The 21,209-nt window shown below is 38.1% G+C and overlaps 1 protein-coding gene and 1 long non-coding RNA gene across 7 annotated transcripts in view; one reads left to right on the top strand and one right to left on the bottom strand.

The window, feature by feature from the left end:
- THADA (THADA armadillo repeat containing) overlaps positions 1-21,209 on the top strand; it is a 301,173-nt gene that overhangs the window by 45,275 nt on the left and 234,689 nt on the right. For 5 of the 6 annotated variants that reach the window (XM_075127132.1, XM_075127131.1, XM_075127133.1 and 2 more), the window contains exons 22-24: positions 807-916; positions 15,642-15,774; positions 20,183-20,296. In XM_075127132.1, coding sequence (XP_074983233.1) covers positions 807-916; positions 15,642-15,774; positions 20,183-20,296 — 357 coding nt within the window. The remainder of the gene's footprint in view (positions 1-806; positions 917-15,641; positions 15,775-20,182; positions 20,297-21,209) is intronic. The other variant, XR_012667766.1, reaches the window with a different exon arrangement.
- LOC142071633 (uncharacterized) overlaps positions 1-21,209 on the bottom strand; it is a 139,642-nt gene that overhangs the window by 50,545 nt on the left and 67,888 nt on the right. The gene's annotated exons all lie outside the window — the stretch shown is intronic.

The raw sequence follows: 21,209 nt of genomic DNA, 5'->3' as shown, positions 1-21,209 counted from the left end.
ATAGAATTGTAGGACATGATGTCAGTGGCATTTATTCTCTTAAGACAACATTTTCGTATATTTCACATTTTAACTGTAGTTCTTGTTATACTAAGCAATTAAATGGACAGTGGAGACTCTTTTACAATCTGTGGTCAGTAGAACCCTTTTAGAAGCTTGAAAAATAAAGCATATTTTCTTACTAAATACAAAACTTGCTATTTGGCAAGCTGTTTTTCTTTTTCTGTGAACAAAGCTACCTAATTTAAGAAGTAATGTGTTTGGAAAGATATGAGATGTAAGGGGCCAGCTACTTAAAATATTATAGGAATCCTTTCCCCTTCACAAATACCCTTCCAAATATTTATTTCCATTCATGTTCTTCAGTGGACATTTTGCCTCTGCCCTTTGCTAACATCCTGAGTAAAACAGCATGAGAGAATCTTGTTTGTAGCTCAGGAAATCAGTGTCTCACATAGGTCACTACAGTCTTCTATAATTTGTCCTACAGGACAGTTAATGACACTGCACTGTTGAGTACAAGAATTGAGTCTAGCATGTTTTGTGCTAGTTTTCTTATGTTTAAAGTAAAATGTCTTTTACCTCTTGCGTTTTAGTTTGTATTTTCCTTTTATTTGTTGGTCACTATCTGTGACCATTTTAACCTGAGGAAATATTGTTGTGTCTCAAATGAGAGATGTAGAGGAATAAGGTGGTATGGACATTGTTGGGGAACACTTGTTTGAAATTTCAGTATTTTGTGTAAATAAATGTACTAGTTGTATCAACTCAAATCATGACTTGCATTTTTTTTTTAAATTTTCTAGGTTAAAGATATAGGAGACTACTTTAAACACCATCTTTTGCAGTCCAGGCATAGAGGGGCATTTGAATTAGCTTACACTGGCTTTGTGATGCTCACTGAAATACTTTCCAGGTAAAACCCACATATTCCTTATTTAAAAAAAAATATGTAACAGTTTTACAAACCATGGGCCTTGATTCTGCAACTGACTGTGCAAACAGCTCCTTGCACCTTGGTAGAGCTCCATTGAGTCCAATGAGGATTTATATGGCCACAGGTGTCCACTGTTTGGAATTAGTTGCATGATATATGACTGTATGGACTGTTTTATTTTAGTTGTATCTAGGCACTCGAATTGGAATGGTAAGAGTTAAATGGCTAGTTCTTAAAAGAAAAACAAAACAAACAACTCTCACCCTTTTCTTAATTTCTGTAGTGCTACCTACTGAAAAATTAATAGGAGCACATGGGAAAATTGGAGTTCAACCCATGGATCCTGCAGTTTTTTAAATCTGAGAATGAGTGGTAAACTTGCTATATTCAACAAGCGGCTTTATATTTTCGTGGAAATTCTCATTACTTTTCATTGGATAAACTGCGTATTCTGACATTTGGAAAATTACCCGAAAATGATTTTTCTTTGTAATTTTATTTTTATACTTTCCTATGAGAACTAAAATTATTAAACTGAACTGCCTTTGTGTCTAGGTAAGGGTGGGTTTTCCATTAAGTGCTTAGAGAATAATTTCACAAAATGGGTACTGAAGTGCTTGCAATACTGCTTTGAGACGTAGGGAAGGGGGTAAATAGGGACAGTATTAAGTTTTTAATGAGACAAACCAAAATGCAAAATCTCCCTTAATGGCTGTGCTTTTCTGAGCTGCAGATCTGACAAAAGCCTAAAAATTTTGTTTATACTTACTGTATTAAATCCTGTCCCTCTTGAAGTGAAAGGGAGTTTTGCCATTGACTTCACTGGAGTCAGGAGTTCTTCCCTTGATTTCAGCAAAGGATCTAATTATGATGCTGATTCACAAGAGGAGCTGCTATTTCGTTTCTTATATAACAGTTTTTGTATTAGAGCTGTAACAATTTTAGCTGTGGCGGGGAGTGGTGGGGGATTTTTTCAGAAAGGAGACTAGTGTAGGCTCAGCCATTGGATGCTGAGGTAGCAGTTCATGGGACCTGCTAAGATGGCTGAAACTCAGGTTTTTCAACAGCATGAAGAGTGTCAACCTACTTGTAGTAGTGTGGTTAGTTTTTTCTGCTTATAAGAGAATTGGCACCATTATGCCATCTTTGAGATACAAACCAGGTGATTTAAAGGTAACCAAATTTGATATATAGAGAAAACAATATGTTCAAATAGTTTAGTCTGTGAACGAACTAAATCCAGATTCAGCGTAGATACCTGTAAAACAAGATAAGAGACTAATCACTGTGGGACACTGAGGCCTCTGGGGCACTTCGGTGTCTCAGCAGGAGACCAATCTTTTATGGAATTCTCTTTTTGAAGATTATTATGGGCTATGGTACAGGCAGGCCTCTGACACATCAGACAAATCTCCATGGTCTGTCTAAAGGTGTCCCTGTGATATAGCCAGCCTTAAACTTTGAATACTAATCCTCATGCAACCTTCCAGCTACATTCTTAGTTCAGAAAATATAAAGCCACCTTTTATTTTTGTACTTCTCCTGTGTTAAACAACATCTCATCTATATTATTCCATCAGCTAAGTAAATCCCATCTGGATGGGAATAGGCCTGCATGTTCGTACTTGATGTTTCTTATGATGTGCCAGGTTGGGATACAAAGAATTTTCTGCTTTCTGTTGGGTAACAGCTGCTACTTATTAAACCTATGGGAATAGATACTATCAATATTTACTATTACATCCAAGTTGTTATAAGTCTTCAGAATGAAATATGGGGCCTGGAACAACCTTTCTTTTTTAACTGAAATTAATTAATTACTTCTGATATCCTCTTTTGCAAGTCTATGGAGTAATCAAATGTCTTCTCTTTCCTAGCTAAATTTGTAACTTTAATTGTTCTTCAAACGAAGCTAACAGTAAAATCAAATTACTGTCCTTATCTTGAAAAGAAAAGGAGTACTTGTGGCATCTTAGAGACTAACCAATTTATTTGAGCATGAGCTTTCGTGAGCTACAGCTCACTTCATCAGATGTTTACCGTGGAAACTGCAGCAGACTTTATATACACACAGAGAATATGAAACAATACCTCCTCCCACCCCACTGTCCTGCTGGTAATAGCTTATCTAAAGTGATCAACAGGTGGGCCATTTCCAGCACAAATCCAGGTTTTCTCACCCTCCACCCCCCACACAAATTCACTCTCCTGCTGGTGCTAGCCCATCCAAAGTGACAACTCTTTACATAATCAAGTCGGGCTATACTTGATTATGTAAAGAGTTGTCACTTTGGATGGGCTAGCACCAGGAGGAGAGTGAATTTGTGTGGGGGGTGGAGGGTGAGAAAACCTGGATTTGTGCTGGAAATGGCCCACCTGTTGATCACTTTAGATAAGCTATTACCAGCAGGACAGTGGGGTGGGAGGAGGTATTGTTTCATATTCTCTGTGTGTATATAAAGTCTGCTGCAGTTTCCACGGTAAACATCTGATGAAGTGAGCTGTAGCTCACGAAAGCTCATGCTCAAATAAATTGGTTAGTCTCTAAGGTGCCACAAGTACTCCTTTTCTTTTTGCGAATACAGACTAACACGGCTGTTCCTCTGAAACCTGTCCTTATCTTGAACTACAGGTATGCTAAAGAGGAAACGTTCTAAACGATTGCTGAACAAATAACTGAAATGCTAAATGCCATGTAGTTGTAGCCATGTCTGTCCCAGGATATTAGAGAGGAACAGGTGGGTGAGGTAATATCTTTTTATTGGACCAACTTCTGTTGGTGAGAGAGATAAGCTTTCAGGCAGACCTGAAGAAGAGCTCTGTGTGGCTTTAAAGCTTGTCTCTCTCGCCAATGGAAGTTGGTCCAATAAAAGATATGACCTCGCCCACATTGTCTCTCTGAAATGTTAAACAGAGTCAGCATTTGTCTGAATTTTAATGATAAATTATTTGAAATTTCTTCAGATATAAAGGGAGTTCAGTATTAAACAGTTATACAATGAAACAAATACAAATAGTAGATCTGTATTGAGAAGATATCTTGTGTGTTGAATATAAGGGGAGATTTGCATAATTTGATTGATGAGTTCACAGCCATCACCATCACACCTTTCTTTTTTAAGGGCCTTTCCTGTTCCTGTGAAATTCAAGGGGGATTTGCCATGCGCTATTATTTTTATAATGCCAAGACTTTGTTAGGTGAATTTGAAAGGTAAAAAGATACAGACTATGCTCCAGAATATATATGGTAATAATAAACTTTAATAGTAATTCAGGAGTGGGCAAACTACGGCCCGGGAGCCACATCCGGCCCTCCAGCCTGTTTAATCTGGCCCTCGAGCTCCCGCTGGGGAGCGGGGTCTGGGGCTTGCCCTACTCCCTCACTCCAGCTGGGGAGCAGGGTTGGAGGCCGCTCTAAGCGCACATGCTGAGGCTCCTGGAAGCAGCAGCATGTCCTCCCTCCGGCTCCTATGTTTAGGGATAGCCAGGGGGCTCCGTGTGCTGCTCCCACCCCAAGCTCCACCCCCACAGCTCCCATAGACTGGGAACTGTGGCTAATGGGAGCTGCAGGGGTGGTGCCTGTGGTCAGAGCAGTGTGCAGAGCTGCCTGGCTGCACCTCCGCATAGGAGCCGGAGGGAGACATGCCGCTGCTTCCAAGAGCTGCTTGAGATAAGTGCCGCTCGGAGCCTGCACCCCTAACTCCCTCCCATGCCCCAATCTCCTGCCCCAGCCTGGGAGCCCCCTCCCGCACCCTGAACTCCTCATTTCTGGCCCAACCCCAGAGCCCTCATCCCTCCTGCACCCCCAACCCCAATTTCGTAAGCATTCATGGCCCATCATACAATTTCCATACCCAGATGTGGCCGTCAGGCCAAAAAGTTGGGCAAATTGTAGGGGATGGGATGAAACAAAAGGCGATTAATTAGGGATGTGTAGTGTGCATCTTTTTAGTTCCACTTTTTTCCTAATGCCTTGTGTACTGTTAAACTGGGAGGTACTAATGACTGGATGAATCACAGACCTTTTGATGGCTGTGAACTCATTCTTCAGTTAACATCTAAAGATAAGGTAATTGCATGCCCTCTCCTAAAACAAAAGGAGTTTTGAACTGAGTGACTGAAGGTTGCTACAATTTGTAAGGCATGGATAGCAATTTCATTTTTTTTTGAGGGGTGGGGACAATAATCAAAGTATCTTTGGGGGAAAAATAGATGTGTGACTGTCGAGTGGGAGTTTAGGGAGAAGGGTTTGGGCTGTAGCAAAGGGAGGCTGGTTAGGAGGAGGGGCATAAATTGGATTGGATGATAGCACCCAACCTCTCTTGGCTCCCTTCAGGTGAGGGAGGCATGGCATTCAACAAAACAGCTCTGCCAATGTACCCCAACCTTCCTGCATCCCCACTACTCTGCACCCCACAGCTCTGCGAGTGAAGTTCAAACACCCTGGGTCCGACAGCTCTGCCAGTGCACCCCGATCAGCCTGCAGCCCCAGAGCTACCAATGCACCCCAACCTTTCTGCACCCTACCGTTTTGCCAATGCACTCCAACCATACCACAGCTATTGTGTTCCACAGCTCTGCCAGTGTACCCCAACGCTGCATGAAAACTATTAATGAATGCTGGAAGACCATTAACTGGGGAAATTGGGAGGGGTCACTGCTGATTGAAAAATTCATGCCTTATGGAACAGAAACATTACAAACTCTGACACCACAGTGTTTCTCGGAGATGGGGTCCATCTATTGGACAGGGGTCAAAAGATCTTTCTCTCATACATAAAACTGTCAATATTTTAGAACAGGAATCCTGTCTGTAATTTTGTTTCTGCCCTCTTTCAGCAGTGCCCCAATGTGCCCTATTAACTCTCACCTTTACTCTGCCAACCCTGACGTTGATGAAATGTACAAGCTCTTCACATCCTTTTACAATCCAGGCATTAGTGGATTTTCTCCAAGCTACGGCTCCTTCAAAATTGGTGCTCCCTATTAAAAAGGCCATACTGGAGTCCGCTGAAGAATTTGGCACACACCTGCCACTTGTGCCCTGACTCCTGTTAATCTGAATTTTCTGCTTTCTCAGTCTACTTGTCAGTCAGTCTCTGTAAATCCTCCTTGGTCAATGCTGTGAAGTCAGTATGGTCTGCTAATCTAAGGTTATGCACAGTCCCACCATATAATGTGACTCCTCCTATTTCATCTCTCAAGGCTACAGTTATTACTGATTCCAGTACCAAGTTGAACAAATCTGGTGATAGCGTGTCTCCTTGTCTCACTCCTACAGTCATTCTGAACCATTCAGTCAGCTTTATATCAACTATCACTGCATTCATCAACTTGCTGTGGATGCTTTCTATCCGCTTGATCAATTTTTTGGGGATGCCATACATTCTCATAACTTTTCATAATTCTTTCTGCTCAAAGCCATCAAAAACTTATTTGAAGTCTATAAAGTTGTAATAGGTTTGGTTGCGTTCTGTATACTTTTCCAATACCTGTCTTATTACAAATAACTGATCTATTGTACTTCGTCCCGATCAAAATTAGGGCTGTCAAGAAATTAATCACGATTAATTGCATTGTTAATAATAGAATACCATTTATTTAAATATTTTGGGTGTTTTCTACATTTTCAATTATTTTGATTTCAATTACCACACAGAATACAAAGTGTACAGTGCTCACTTTCTATTTATTTTTATTACAAATATTTGCACTGTACAAAACAAAAGAAGTATTTTTCAATTCAGCTAATACAAGTACTGTAGTGCAATATCTTTATCATGAAAGTTAAACTTATAAATGTAGAATTATGTAGAAAAAATTGTGGGTTTTTTTTAATGCAATGGAAAACTTTAGAGGCTACAAGTCCACTCAGTCCTACTTCTTGTTCAGCCAATTGCTCAGACAAACAAGTTTGTTTACATTTTCAGGAGATAATGCTGCCCTTTACCCCTTCTTGTTTACCATGTCACCTGAAAGTGAGAACAGGCGTTCGCATGGCACTGTTGTAGCTGTCATCTCAAGATATTTATGTGCCAGATGCACTAAAGCTTCATATGCCCCTTCAAGTTTCAACCACCATTCCAGAGGATATGTGTCCATGCTGATGATGGGTACTGCTCGATAATGATCCAAAGCAGTGTAGACTGATGCATGCTCATTTTCATCATCTGAGTCAAATGCCACCAGCAGAAGGTTGATTTTCTTTTTTGATGATTCAGGTTCTGTAGTTTCCACATCAGAGTGTTGCTCTTTTAAGACTTCTGAAAGCATGCTCCACACTCCATCCCTCTCAGATTTTGGAAGGCACCTCAGATTTTTAAACTTTGGGTCAGGTGCTGTGGCTATCTTTAGAAATTTCACATTGGTACCTTCTTTGCGTTTTGTCAAATCTGCAGTGAAAGTGTTCTTAAAACGAACAACATATGCTGGGTCGTCATCCAAGACTGCTATAACATGAAATATATGGCAGAATGTGGGTAAAACCACAGAACAGGAGACCTACAATTTTCCTCCTCAGAGTTCAGTTGCAAATTTAATTAATGCATTAATTTGTTAACAAGCGTCATCAGCATGGAAGCATGTCCTCTGGAATGGTGGACGAAACATGAAGGGGCATATGAATGTTTAGCTTATCTGGCATGTAAATACCTTGCTGTGCCGGCTACCAAAGTGCCCTTGGAATGCCTGTTATCACTTTCGGTGACATTATAAATAAGAACAGGAGTACTTGTGGTACCTTAGAGGTTTTTTTAGAGGTTAGAGATTTTTTTCTAACCTTAGAGGTTAGAGATTTTTTTGAGTTAATCGCGTGAGTTGACTGCAATTAATTGACAGCCCTTGTCAAAATCCAGCCTGTTTCTCTGCAAGTGCTGCTCCCACATACCTCTTCATTCTCCTCTGAAATGTCTTGGTGAAATTTTTTCCTGGTACGCTCAATAAGCTGATTAATCTGTAGTTCTTGCACTTGCTCTTACTGCCTTTTTATATGGATTGGTACTATTACAACTCTTCCCCCATTTGCGTGGCAATTGCTATGATTTGTAAATCTTGTTGAGGAGCTGGTCTATTATCTTTGCTGTGTGTCTTCGCCTGCCTGCAGCAGCTCTGCAGTTATGTTGTCACTTCCTGGTGTCTTTCTTTTTCAAACTTCTGTCAAGATCTTTATTATTTCTTCTAAGAATTCTGGCCTCTGTTCTCCCTTGTTTGTGCTCTGAAGTTTGTCCAGAACTGTTCCATCTACTGTATTCTGCACATTGCACAATTCTTCAAAATATTATTTCCATTGTTCGTTCTTTACTTGTTTGCCCCCAATTATTTGTCCGTGTTTGCTTTTCACTGCGGACCTCTTCAGCTTGTGTATCTATCCCATTCATTTCTCTGACTTTGTGATACAACCCATATCACATTTCTCTTTGCATATTCTCCTTTATGTTGTTTGCTTGTCTGGTTGTTTGCTTTTTGTTTTATCTGTCTGGTCTGTCTGTTGCACTCTGCTCTTAGACTTTCGTCCTCCTTCTTGTTCTCTTTTGGCTTCCTACGCTTGTCACTCAGCGGCAGCTCTTTATCTGTTATCCACCTTGGTTTCTTCATTTTGGCCTTGTAGCCCAACATTTGTTCAACTGCTCCTGTAATCTCCCCTCCTTTTTTTTTTTTTACAGTGTTTTGTATCTTTTCAGTGTTCATTTCCTCTTTCACCAGAGATATGAAGTTTCTTCTGCACGACTTCTTTATGTTCATTCTGGATATCTGGCTCTTTCCATTTGTCCACTTCATAGATCTTTATTCCTGGCACTTTGTCGATTGCTCTCAGCCTTTAGCTCATTGATGCCAGCGCTAATTTATGATCTGATCCGAATGTGGCCACATATGATCTGCATTACCACCCACTTGATTTCCGTCTCTGATTCACGAGTATGTGTATCATGTTCTTTTTATGCCCATTCAGGTATCCATGTCCATTTCCTCTATGGCTTTCTTTGTTGAAATAGCATGTTCCTTATCACCAGGTTGTTGCTTGGGCTACTGAATTTCTGCCTTTCTCCTCTCACTTTCTTCACTCAGTCCAAATCTGCCTGTTGTATGTTATACTACTGTTCAATGTACTGGGAGCTCTGTAACCCTCTCTGTTTCATTAATGCAATCGTTAATGTTTCAGAACATAATGTAATGTCCTTGCACAGTTAAATTTATAGGGCTTCATTCATTTGGGAGGAACAGGGTGGATTGATTTAAATCTGTGGTTTTCAAACGTCTTAGGCTGCATATCCCTTTCCAAATAATGTAGTCTACTGCCTGTCCCATCTCAGAGAAGATCATAATATATCCATGATCAGATTGCCAAATATTACAAAATAAAATGCATTGTCCGCCACTGCAGGATTTTTCTTGCGTATCCCCTGACGAGAGCTCAGGTACCCCTACAGGTCCCCCTACAGGTATGAGTACCCCAGCTTGAAAATCACTGACTTAAATCAGTGATTTAAATCACTGATTTTAATCTTGTTTTGCATTTGTATTTTTTAGTTCACTTTCCTTAAGTAAAGGTGATTCTCATTGGTTGGTAACCAATAAAACAGATTGATTTTAAACTAAATATAGTTTTTACACTAAATTTGGTATTATTTTTTGCTAAGCAGGAAGATACAAGATACCTATCCATGTTTTTTAGCAGTTATGCAGCTTACTGTACATTTATTCAGAGTCTTAATTTTTACATTTTTTTAACATGTTAGAAAGTGGTTAGTGATGCGTTTACAAAATGATCAATTTTTTTTTTCCTTGTGATGTGTCAAGCCGTGTTTGGATGGAAACTGGCATTCAATGACAAAAGTGCAACATTAAGCAGCATTTACATTTTTTATTAGTTAAATAAAACTGCCTTTAAATGTGCTGGATACATAAGAAAAATGTTCATCTAAACATGTTTTTCATTTAAAATTGAGTTATACTGTTTTTCTTTAATAAGTAGTTAGTGAATTGAACTGATTGTTTCAGGTGACCACATTCAAGATTTTAGAACTAGTAGAGCTCATCCTCACTCCTAGTTTTTATTCATAGATTGGAAGAGGAAAACAAGCTTTCTTGCACTTTCGTCTCCCAATTGGTTTCACAACTTTGAATGAATTAGTCATTGAACAGAAATAGTTGAATAAACTGAAATGAAGAGAATATTTTCCTTGTATGAGCAGAAAAAGCTACTGCTGTCAAAAGCTGGTTTAACACTTCAGTAAACTGATTCCATGTTGTTACCAATGACTTCTGCCAGTAGAGTGGTTTGACTTTCTTTAAAGCTTTGGTGGCAAGCATGCACTGTTTAATATTTTTTTATTTAATAGATTATGGTAAGTTAGGCCTTCACATAGGATGTCAGAATTTCAAATTTAATTTTTAATGTTTGTTTAAAAATGTATTGTAATTTAAATAAAATCTGATTTTAAATAAAAGCAAGTACAAAAAATCAATTTTATCCCCCCTGGGGAAGAATGGAGCAGAGAACTATGGTATAAAATATTTAGGGCTTAGTAGAATTCTTTTATTTAAGAAAAATGTATTTGGAACACTTTGAGGAAATGAGGGAATAATTTTATACATTCTATATTGAATTCAGTTAATATCACACATTGCCACCAGGAAGCTATGGCATTTGGTCTCAAATAAAAATACTTAAAGAAGTCATTTTGGAGTCAGCTGGACTAATACATTTAGTCCAAACTCCTTGGAAATTATCCATCTATCATTCTAGTGGATTGCTGAACATCTGCAAGTGCAGTATATGAAGCTATATGGAGATTTCCAGTAGGGGACTGGGAGTAGACAGTCCTGTCTGCTGTTGACTGCTGTGACCCTTGAGAAGTCATATAACTTCCCTGTACCTTCCCGGTACAAAAAGAAAACTACATCAGGACTACTGGAGAGCAAAGTGATGAAATGAGTTTCCCCAGGATGAGCAGGATTACACTGATTTAAACTTTCAATTTAGATATACTCACATAGACAACACTTTTAATTGTATGAAGTTTAAGCTACAAGCCGCATAAATTCAGGAAATCCAAGGTTAACCCTTCAAGGTCCAAGGTTGACCCTTCATCCTTAATACACAATTTTTTATGGGGAGGAGAGTACAACCTTATGAGTTATGGGGAGAGGCTCAAGCTAAACTTTGAATTTCCTGGGTTTTGGCAGTTTGTGTCTCAGGTTTATTGGATTCAGTAAAACTGATCAGAATAGCTGTTATAGCCATGCATGAAATTGTTTTAACTAGAAGAAAGAAAAAAAAAATCAGAAAAACAACTCACTGAACTGCAGTTGAAGTTATTTACATATCAAGTTACTGTGTGGTGTTTTAATTATAGACTTTAATTACTTGGTCTGGCAAAAATAATTAATACTTCAGTCTAATATGGATTAGGGTTCTTAACCTGAAAATAACACATTTGTGAACACAAATTTTACCTTGTAAAGTGTCGTCATTCTTAAATTTCAAGGCCACCTGCTCATTATGACAATAATATGCCTGCCAGGCCATAAGAGATGCTGCTGCCAAGCATAAGGGACTGGTCTCCTCCATTTCAAAGTAAATAGTATCTAATGTTTTTTACTTTAGAGAAGTAACACTTTGCTTTCACAAAAAACTTGGGTTTGGGTGAGTGACTGAACAGGATAGAATTACTTTTGGCAACTTCAGCGTTCAAAATGTCTTAGATTGCATTTCAGTATATCTTTCTCTTTCTGCTAGCTCTTAAGGCAAAAAAATCTATTTAAAAATAAAATATGCAATATAATAATAATATAATACAAAAATGTGCAATATGCTTTTAGATATTCCCTAATGTTTTGCCTTGTTCTCTTTTGTACCACAATAAATGTTAGCGTAGGATGTTTGTTTTAATGCTGAGGTAACATACTGAAGACTTAAGCACTATTCTTTGAACAGCTAAAATAAGAAATTTAAACCATGTTTGAATTAAGGAGATAAGACCAGTAGTGCTAGCATTTACAATTAAAACAGTAATATCTGTAGTAGTGTACTCTAGTTGAAATGGGATCACAAAGTCTGAGGTAACCACGAGAATTACTGGTTGATCAAAACCCTGGAAAGTTGTCACATTCATTTGTACAAAAGGATAGAAAGCCAACCCATGTCTTAAATCATCTGAGGAAGGCCAACAGTAGGCTATGTAAAACAAAGCTAGGACAGAGGTGACCATTATCTTGTAAAAGGGCCAGAGGAAGATGTCGCAGCTGGTTGCCTTGCCTGTGGATCCTGTAATGTTGTGTGACCCACTCTCTTTGAAGCCATGTTTCTCTGACACTTTTGAGGTGGCTGTCAGGATGGTAGTTTAGAGGTGCACTGACAGCTTGAAACAGAGCTGTGAAAAGGAGAGAAGGAGGAGAAGCAATGTAGGGAATCCAGTGTGGTGCCCAGTCCTAGGGCAGGATTGGGTATCCAGGAGTCCTTCCTTTAACTGGTCCTTACAAAAGGTAGAGGACCTACTGTGACTGTTGCCTTTCATTTTCTTTCTGTCTTTCTTTCCCTATTGTTGGTTTTCTATCTTTTTGCTGGGTAGGGAGGGAATAAGACAAAAAGATTGTGTTTTTAAATATTTAGGTGGTGGTCAGATACTGCAGTGATGGGGTCGATAAGAACCTGGCTAGTTGGAAATGGAGTGGGGGGTAGCAGTAGAAATTTGATGTATTTTTAACACTTAAACAGAGGAAATATGATGTGGGGGATGGGGAAGAAATAGGAGAAAAGTGGAAGCCTTTCTTCAGCCTTCACTTTCTTCTTCCTTCTTGCCCCTCCCCCCCCCCATTTCCTGTCTTCTCTCTTAACTTTAGACTTCTTATTTCAACCACCCAGGTAGTCAAATGGGGCTAACAGGAGGCCACCCAGCTACTAAAATGGGAGAGTAATTAGGACTTGTGTTTTGGCAACAGCAAATCCTACAGGGTTAATATAATTGCAGTTGTATTAACCATAACTGATAATCATTTGTTACAGGCTGTGTCAAGGCAAATGTTTTAGTGCTTTTAATAATGATATAAAATGGCATTAATGGAAAAACTAATTTTAACTGTGAAAGCTACATTTGGAAAGGCTGTATAATGGTTAAGGAGTAGGTTTTATCCTGGCTGACCAAATTATATTTTGTTGAACTTTGTTTGGGCAGCATCTGGGACTGAAGTAGGCTTGAGGTTCTGCTTCTGCCCGAAAGTCCTTTGCTTAAGGCCGTTCCTGTAATTTTGACAAAGTATTTATTTTTAGGGCTGTTTGCCCTGTGAGAGTGTTTTATAGGGAATGCCAGATTGTATAACTGCAGAGGAAAAATACTTCATGGCAAGAGTGCAGTTTAGACACTTGACAAATAAGTCAAAGTACTGGTAATGAATTGTACCCTTGTTTTTTTGCTGTCTTCACTAGCTGCATATTTTTTGTGTATTTTACGTTTAAAATTATTTGAATGTATTTTATCTTGAACTGTTTAAAGAGACGTAGCATTATAAAAGTTTTGCAATACTGCTGCTCAGGTTTGCAGAAGCATTTTATTTAATTCATTTGTACTGAATATACACTCATTGCATAAACTTTCCGGTGCGTTGTGTATGACTAAACCACAGTTAAAATCAGCATTAGCCAGATAGTGCCACCTACAGTCTACATCCAATCCCCAAGATAATTTCATATTGCACAAAAGCACTATAATGAGGATAAACCAGCTACTTACCTAACCAATTCCTTTAAACGTTAGACTCCTCCATTAATGGCCTGCATCAGGCAGAGGCACGAGTAAACACATGGGCCTTACGCAATATTCTGAAGATCAGTAAAATCAGACTGTGATGAATAGATTAGCGAAGTAAAGTTCCAGATGGCAGTATCCTCCATTAAGAACACTCTGACTAGGGCACCGTTTCTCAAATGTGGCCACACTCTGAGGCCACCAAAAAATTTGTTGCGAGAACCCCTGGACTAGGGGCTGCCGAAAGTTCAAATCTAGGGACTGTTAGCAGAAGCATTTTGGCTGATCCCAGCTATTAGGAGAGAGCTGGTCTCTTAAGTAGCCAGGAACCAGCTCACCTAGTGTTTTCTAGATTAAACTTTCTTGTGTCCAGTTTTTGAGATATGGAAAAATCCATGGGCAGTATCCATGGGTAAGTGAAACAAACATGAACCCACATACTCCCCTGCCCCTGCTCTCCCCCCCCTCTTCCCATGATGGCTAGTGTCCACCACTGAGACCTAATAATTAAAAATACATTGGGTATGCAAGGGTTGCTGCATGCCATGTATGAGTATTAATGTTTCAAAGAAAAATATCCCCAACAAATGTATGTGTCCATGACAGTTCCACACTCCTATTCATGCAATCCAACAGGACCTTCACTGTGGCCTATTGGAGCATCATTGGTATGAGGAGTAATTGCTGCTGGTTGACAGTGATTACACTGGACACACTGAATTGCCTTTCCTCATTTCCAGCTGTACAATTACAATTAAAGACTGTAGCAAATGTAATGAGCTCTGTTTCCTAGTTTAAGCAAACACACCAAAAGAAGGATATACCAAAATGCCAGCTTTCCTATGGAGTCAATGTTAAGGTTGTGTTGTGTGTGAACCAGCTGTCTCACCCCCCACCCCCTTTTTTTTTTTTTTTTGTAAGCTTGAGGTTTTTTTTCCCTTGAAACACCAACATTTATTTCAGGCCAATGTGGGGAAATCTTAACTGAACATTTCCTAGATTTCTAGTGTTTGAATTTGGTGCTTTGAAGTCCCCCATACCAGAAGGTGTTGGGGAGTGGAAGGCACTATTCAGAGGGCAGCAATTTTAACGCCACCTTAGCAAAGTGTTGTGGTGGCTTTTGTGAGTGAATTAATATAAACATTGGTAGAAACTATTATCAAATGGCAGAGTCTGAAAAAAGGCTATTTGCCTAATTATGGCTGGCCCCACACATCTGTACAAGTTACAGGGTGAAGGCATGGGGAAACTTCATTCCCTTCCTCATGGATTTGCACAAGGGTTGGATACATTCCAGATAGGGGAGTGTATAGGACCTACTAGGTAGGGATGCTAGTAGAGTTAGCCACCTCAAAGTGGGAGAGGGCATGGCCATGGATTTGAGCCAGAGCAGATGACTGCATACTGCATCCTTTGAAATGCTGTGGGGAGCTCCTGATCCAGTCTTTGCTCCCCATAGGAAACTTGCTGAGTCAAACAGAATCCCTCTGGTGGCTACTACTTCTGTACAGCACCTCTGTTTCTGCTCTGCAAAAAAGTGTCCTGTGTCTTAAAATGATAATCTCTTCAAGATTTTAAAATATTGTAGTTGTTATTTAATACAATATACCAGGCATTTAATACCATTTCAGTGTCTCTAATTTTGTTTTGATTAGTCTGGATACAACTCCCATGTTTCTCTCATCACATGTTTCCGCATATGTTAGTACCCCCAAATATGTAAGGCATATGTGTATTCCCATTTTTCAAAATGGGTTATATATTTGGCCCAACTGTGGTCAAGTCAAATCAATCCTACACATTAAGTGCATATCAATCCTACATTAAGAAAAAATGGTCTTAGTTAATAAAGGTAAATAGCACTCTCTGTAACAGCAATAGGGCACAGTTTATTATCTTTTAATTTTGTTTTGAACTTGTTTATCCTAAATACTTATGTATGCTTATTTGTGTTTCTTTAGATGTACTAGTGAGAGTCTACGTACATTGCCACAGCAATGGTTGTACAATGTTTTAGAAGAAATTAAAACTTGTGATCCTTCTTCTAAACTATGTGCAACTAGACGCAGTGCTGGAATTCCATTCTACATACAGGTATCTACTAATGTTGCACCTGTAACTTCATATGACTGCATTTATGTTATTGCCAGATCATTGTGGGGTATATAAATCCCTGAGAAGTATCAGTGAGTACATTGTGAGATGGTTGCGTGTTTTACTGATTTCACCCATTTTTGGTCAAATTATGCCCCTTCTGGATACTTTGTGAACATAGATGCAGGCAGGAGTCCACATTTTGTCCCAGTTTACATTCATGCAATTGGGATTACAAAATGGGAGTATAATTCGCCCTGAGATGTGGATCTATTGACTGGCATTTCTGGAGGATGAGAGCTCATGAGATTTGTGGTTTCAGTGTGGTATCTGTCAAATGTGTAATAGTTCAGAGATTGTAAATATAGCTCCTTGTTTTATTTGATAAATAAAAATGTGGATATTGCATTGTGAAGAATATGCCTGTTTTCATTTGAGTGCTCCATTATGCAGCTGAACTCCATTATAGTGACTGTAAGACTGTAGCAAACGGAAATTCTTCAGTATTTCATAGATTATATTTGTAATTGGGACATATGAGTCAAGAACCTTTGTTCTTATGTTTGTAATTTACACTGTACATTTCATTATGACTGGATTTTTTTGTTTCAAATAAAATATGATTAGTTGAGCAATTCAACAATGTCGAAATTTTGGCTTTCAGAAGAGGTGTAGAAGTTCTGAGACAGGAGAGGAAATGTTTTCTTTTCCTTTTTCTTTCTTTGTGTAAAATATTACAGATTGTGCAGTGATGGTAACTGATTTATGAATGAGAAATTGCTTTACTATTAATGCAGATTTTTTTGTGTAAAAAGAATATTTGAGGGAGACTGGATGGTGTTGGGAATTGTTTGTAAGCTCTTTTTCAAGTTTTTGTTTCAAATCCAGCTCCGATCGATAAAGATAAAAATTATTACCCTCTGATATTTGCAAGTGGTCTACATGAAATTAATTTGGTGGCTTCAGCCCTATTGTTGGGGACAAGTGTTCCCATCCATATCACAAAACTTCTATATGAAGTTGTTCCCTGTAAAAAAAAAAATGAGTTAGACATTGATTCTTCCTCCTCTGAATGTAATCTAGTATTGCTGTGTTTTGTTTTGTTTTTTTGATTATATGGTCTCTCTCTCTCTCTCTCCTGCCCCCTTCCTTAATATTGCATCACTTCTGAGCACCTGCATTGATAAGCATCTTGACTATTTTGTTGTTCTTGTAATAAAAATATAGTTAAACTAAAATTTAACCAGTTCAGTGACCTTTGGACAGATGGTCCTCTTCCAAAATCAAGGTGCACATGTTGTCATAGTAATTATTAGGTCTGCCAAGCGATTTAAAAAATATTAATCGTGATAAAAAAATTAATCTCGATTAATTGTGCGATTAATCCCGACGTTAAACTATAATAGAATACCATTTACATAAATATTTTTGGATGTTTTCCACATTTTCAAATATATTGACTTAAATTACAACACAGAATACAAAATGTACAGTGCTCACTTTGTATTTGTTTTTATTATAAATATTTGCACTGTAAAAATAAAAGAAATATGATTTTTCAATTCACTTAATACAAGTACTGTAGTGCAATCTCTTTATCATGAAAGTTGAACTTACAAATCTAGAGTTATGTACAAAAAATAACTGCATTCAAAAACAAAGCAATCTAAAACTTCAGAGCCTACAAGTCCACTCAGTCCTACTTCTTCTTCAGCTAATTGCTCAAACAAGTTTGTCTACATTTGCAGGAGATAATGCTGCTCGCTTCTTGTTTACAATGTCACTTGAAAGTGAGAACAGGCATTCACATGGCACTGTTGTAGCCAGCATCTCAAGATATTTACATGCCAGATGTGCTAAAGGTTCATATGTCTCTTCATGCTTCAACCAGCATTCCAGAGGACATGCATCCATGCTGATGATGGGTTCTGCTTGATGGTGATCCAAAGCAGTGTAGACCGATGCATCTTCATTTTCATCATCTGAGTCAGATATCACCAGCAGAAGGTTGATTTTCTTTTTTGATGGTTTGGATTCTGTAGTTTCCGCATCAGAGTGTTGCTCTTTTAAGTGTTCTGAAAGCATGCTCCACGCCCTGTCCCTCTCAGATTTTGGATGGCACTTCAGATTCTTAAATCTTGGTTCTAGTTCTGTAACTATCTTTAGATATCTCACATTGGTACCTTCTTTGTGTTTTGTCAAATCTGCAGTGGAAGTGTTCTTAAAACAAACAACATGTGCTGGGTCATCAGCTGAGCCTGCTATAACATGAAATATATGGCAGAATGCGGTAAAACACAGAGGAGGAGACATACAATTCTCCCCCAAGGAATTCAGTCACAAAATTAATTAACACTTTTTTTTTTAACGAGCGTTATCAGCATGGAAGCATGTCCCCTGGAATGGTGGCCACAGGATGAAGGGGCATACAAAGGTTTAGCATATCTGGCATGTAAATACCTTGCAATGCTTGCTACAAAAGTGTCATGCGAATGTCTATTCTCACTTTCAGGTGACGTAAATAAGAAGGAGGCAGCATTATCTCCCGTAAATTTAAACAAATTTGTTTGTCTTAGCAATTGGCCGAAGAAGAAGTAGGACTGAATGGACTTGTAGGCTCTGAAGTTTTAGATTGTTTTGTTTTTGAGTGCAGATATGTAACAAAAAATGTATATTTGTAAGTTTAACTTCCATGGTAAAGATATTGCACTACAGTACTTGTATTAGCTGAATTGAAAAATACTTATTTCTTTTGTACAGTGCAAATATTTGTAATAAAAATAAATATAAAGTGAGCACTGTACACTTAGTATTCTGTGTTGTAATTGAAATCAATATATTTGAAAATGTAGAAAAACATCTAAAATGTTTAATAAATTTCAATTGGTATTCTATTCTTTAACAGTGCGATTAAAACTGCGATTAATGGCGATTAATTTTTTTAATCGCTATTACTTTTTTTGAGTTAATCGCGTGAGTTAACTGCGATTAATTGACAGCCCTAGTAATTATACTAACATAGTGTTTCCTCCTTTCATCTACGTATGAAATAACTGCATTCTTCTTAGTCTTCATCATTATTTTGAATAGATAAAATACACCAGGTGAACATCCAAAGTGAGAGTAGTGGATGCATATACAACTGTTAACAATGTCTTATGGATAAAAGTTACACTGTTGAATTGCAACAGTTAAGATAATATAAGATAATTCATCTACATTACACATGGTGTGTTTTACAATGTGAATTTTATGGGAAAAAGAGAAATATATATTAAGCATATCTAAAAAGAAAAAAGTAATGACTCAACTTTAATATAGTCATAATTTATTTCTTGCATGAAACTTACAAGTTGGGGCAGAGCGTTTGTGTGCGTGTGTCTAGCTGGAGCTTACAAGCTACATATACTTCATGCAACTGTCTGGCTTGTTGAATTCACATTCTCTTACAGTCTTGCAGTGGTTTTAAGCACTTTGAATCAACAAAACTAATGGCATGCACACATTTGCTTAAATGCACCTCAGTACAATTGAAGAAATATTCTTTAGTACACACTCAAATGGTTGTATCCAGAGCTGGTTGAAAAATTTTCAACCAAACTTTTTTCTGTTGAAAAATGTCATTTTGACAGAAAATTCCTTGGGGGAGGTTTCCAGGACCCAGGAAATTGGGACGTGGAGGATGGAGCTGGGGAGTGGGGGGAGACTAAGACTGAGAGATTTGACCAACCAGGACACCCCCACCAAAGAATTGCTAGTAGCTTGGTGGATAGGGAAGTCATGTAGGATGGTGGGGATCACAGGTTCAAGTCTCTGCTCTGCCTTATTCAGAGCAGTGAGTTGAACGTGGGTCTCCTACATCCTATGCAAGTCTCTGGCCAGTGAATACTTAATTATTTATACAAAGTGGAACAGCTCCAGCAGAAGATACCGACAGAGAGACTGACTGTATGGCCTGGTGTTTAATGTTGCTATTATAATCTTAACCGATGAATTTTCTGCCTTTTTTGGTTCTGTGTGTGTGTGTTTGTTTGTTTGTTTGTTTTGTGAGGCTGAGTGTTTGAAAACGAGACCTTTTGAAAAATGTTTCATGATAATTTTCAAAAAGGTCTCATTTTCATTTCACATTAGAATGAAACAGTTTTCAAAAAAGTAAATGTTTTTGCAGGATGGTATTGTTTTCCAACCAGCCCATGTCGTATCAAAACTATATATTTTCTTCAAACAAAACAAAAAAACAGGATAAAATCGAAACTATTGTGCAAGTTTCCCTGTGGTGCTCAAGAGTGATCAGACACTCTGCTGTAATATCTTATATATGTATGAGAGAGAGAGGTGGTAACTGGGCAGTACTGTTAGTAGATAACTAGGAATAACTAATTACTTACGACTTTTTACCCTCCCTTAGGCTTTGTTGGCTTCGGAACCGAAGAAGAGTAAAACAAGCTTACTGAAAATGACAATGAATGAGTTAATATCTTTGGCTGTACCTGTGAATGAATCACCCAACATAATCCCTCAGGTGAGAAGTAAAACACATAATGATGTTAGGAAATAAAGTTCCCAAAACAGTCCTTTGTCAACCAGTTAAAACAAGTTATGTGTTTTTTAAAAGTAGATGTAATTCATTTTTTTTGATCCACAGACATGCTAAAGTTTAGTTTCTTGAAGCATCCAGAGGTTGTGGAGTTATTGGACTCTTCATGCAAATGAAAGAGACACGTTCTGAACAAAAATACTAAACATTCTATATTGACCCCTTCATGTGGTGAAAGTATACTAATTCCATTTTATTAGAATTTGCATAATCAGGTTATTGCCCTGTAATATTTCTGAACAAATGATGAGTAAATTTTAGTATTAAGCAAACTCCCATTTGGAGTAAATAAACAATAGTTTGTGTTCAATACATAGTATGGAACAGTAATGAGAACACACACTGAAAAATGACTATTCATACGTAAATATATGATCATTAACTTATATTTGTAAATCTTAAAACTAATTGGTCCAATTTAACGTCAAACATCTTTATGTTTCAACATTAAAGTAGCAGTACTTTAAAAACTTGATAGCTGAGCATGGTTTGTAGTTAGCTAACTTTAGTGTCTGTAGTATTTAGTTACTATGCCAGCTCGTCCACTAGTGCAAATTTATGTAGCTCCATCAAAGTCCAACTTCAGTGATTACCATCAGCTGAAGATCTAGCCCAGTATGTGTAGGGAAGTACAAGAAAATACTATGTATGTTGAGAGAGCCCAAGTATTAATCTTAGCTTAAAATTGGCACTCTTTCATAAACACCTGTTCCAGGTGGGGTTTTGTGTGTGTGTGTTTTTTATCTAATTTTTGAGGCCACATCTACACTATACATTTTATGTTGACTCATGGTACTTGGCATACAGCTGCCGTGGTTAGTACATTGCTTGTATGCAT

This window comes from Caretta caretta, chromosome 3 (assembly GCF_965140235.1).
Source record: "Caretta caretta isolate rCarCar2 chromosome 3, rCarCar1.hap1, whole genome shotgun sequence".
NCBI classification, from domain to species: domain Eukaryota; kingdom Metazoa; phylum Chordata; order Testudines; family Cheloniidae; genus Caretta; species Caretta caretta.
The sequence above is the reverse complement of the archived record's forward strand: the minus strand, read 5'-3'. Positions and strand labels throughout refer to the sequence as shown.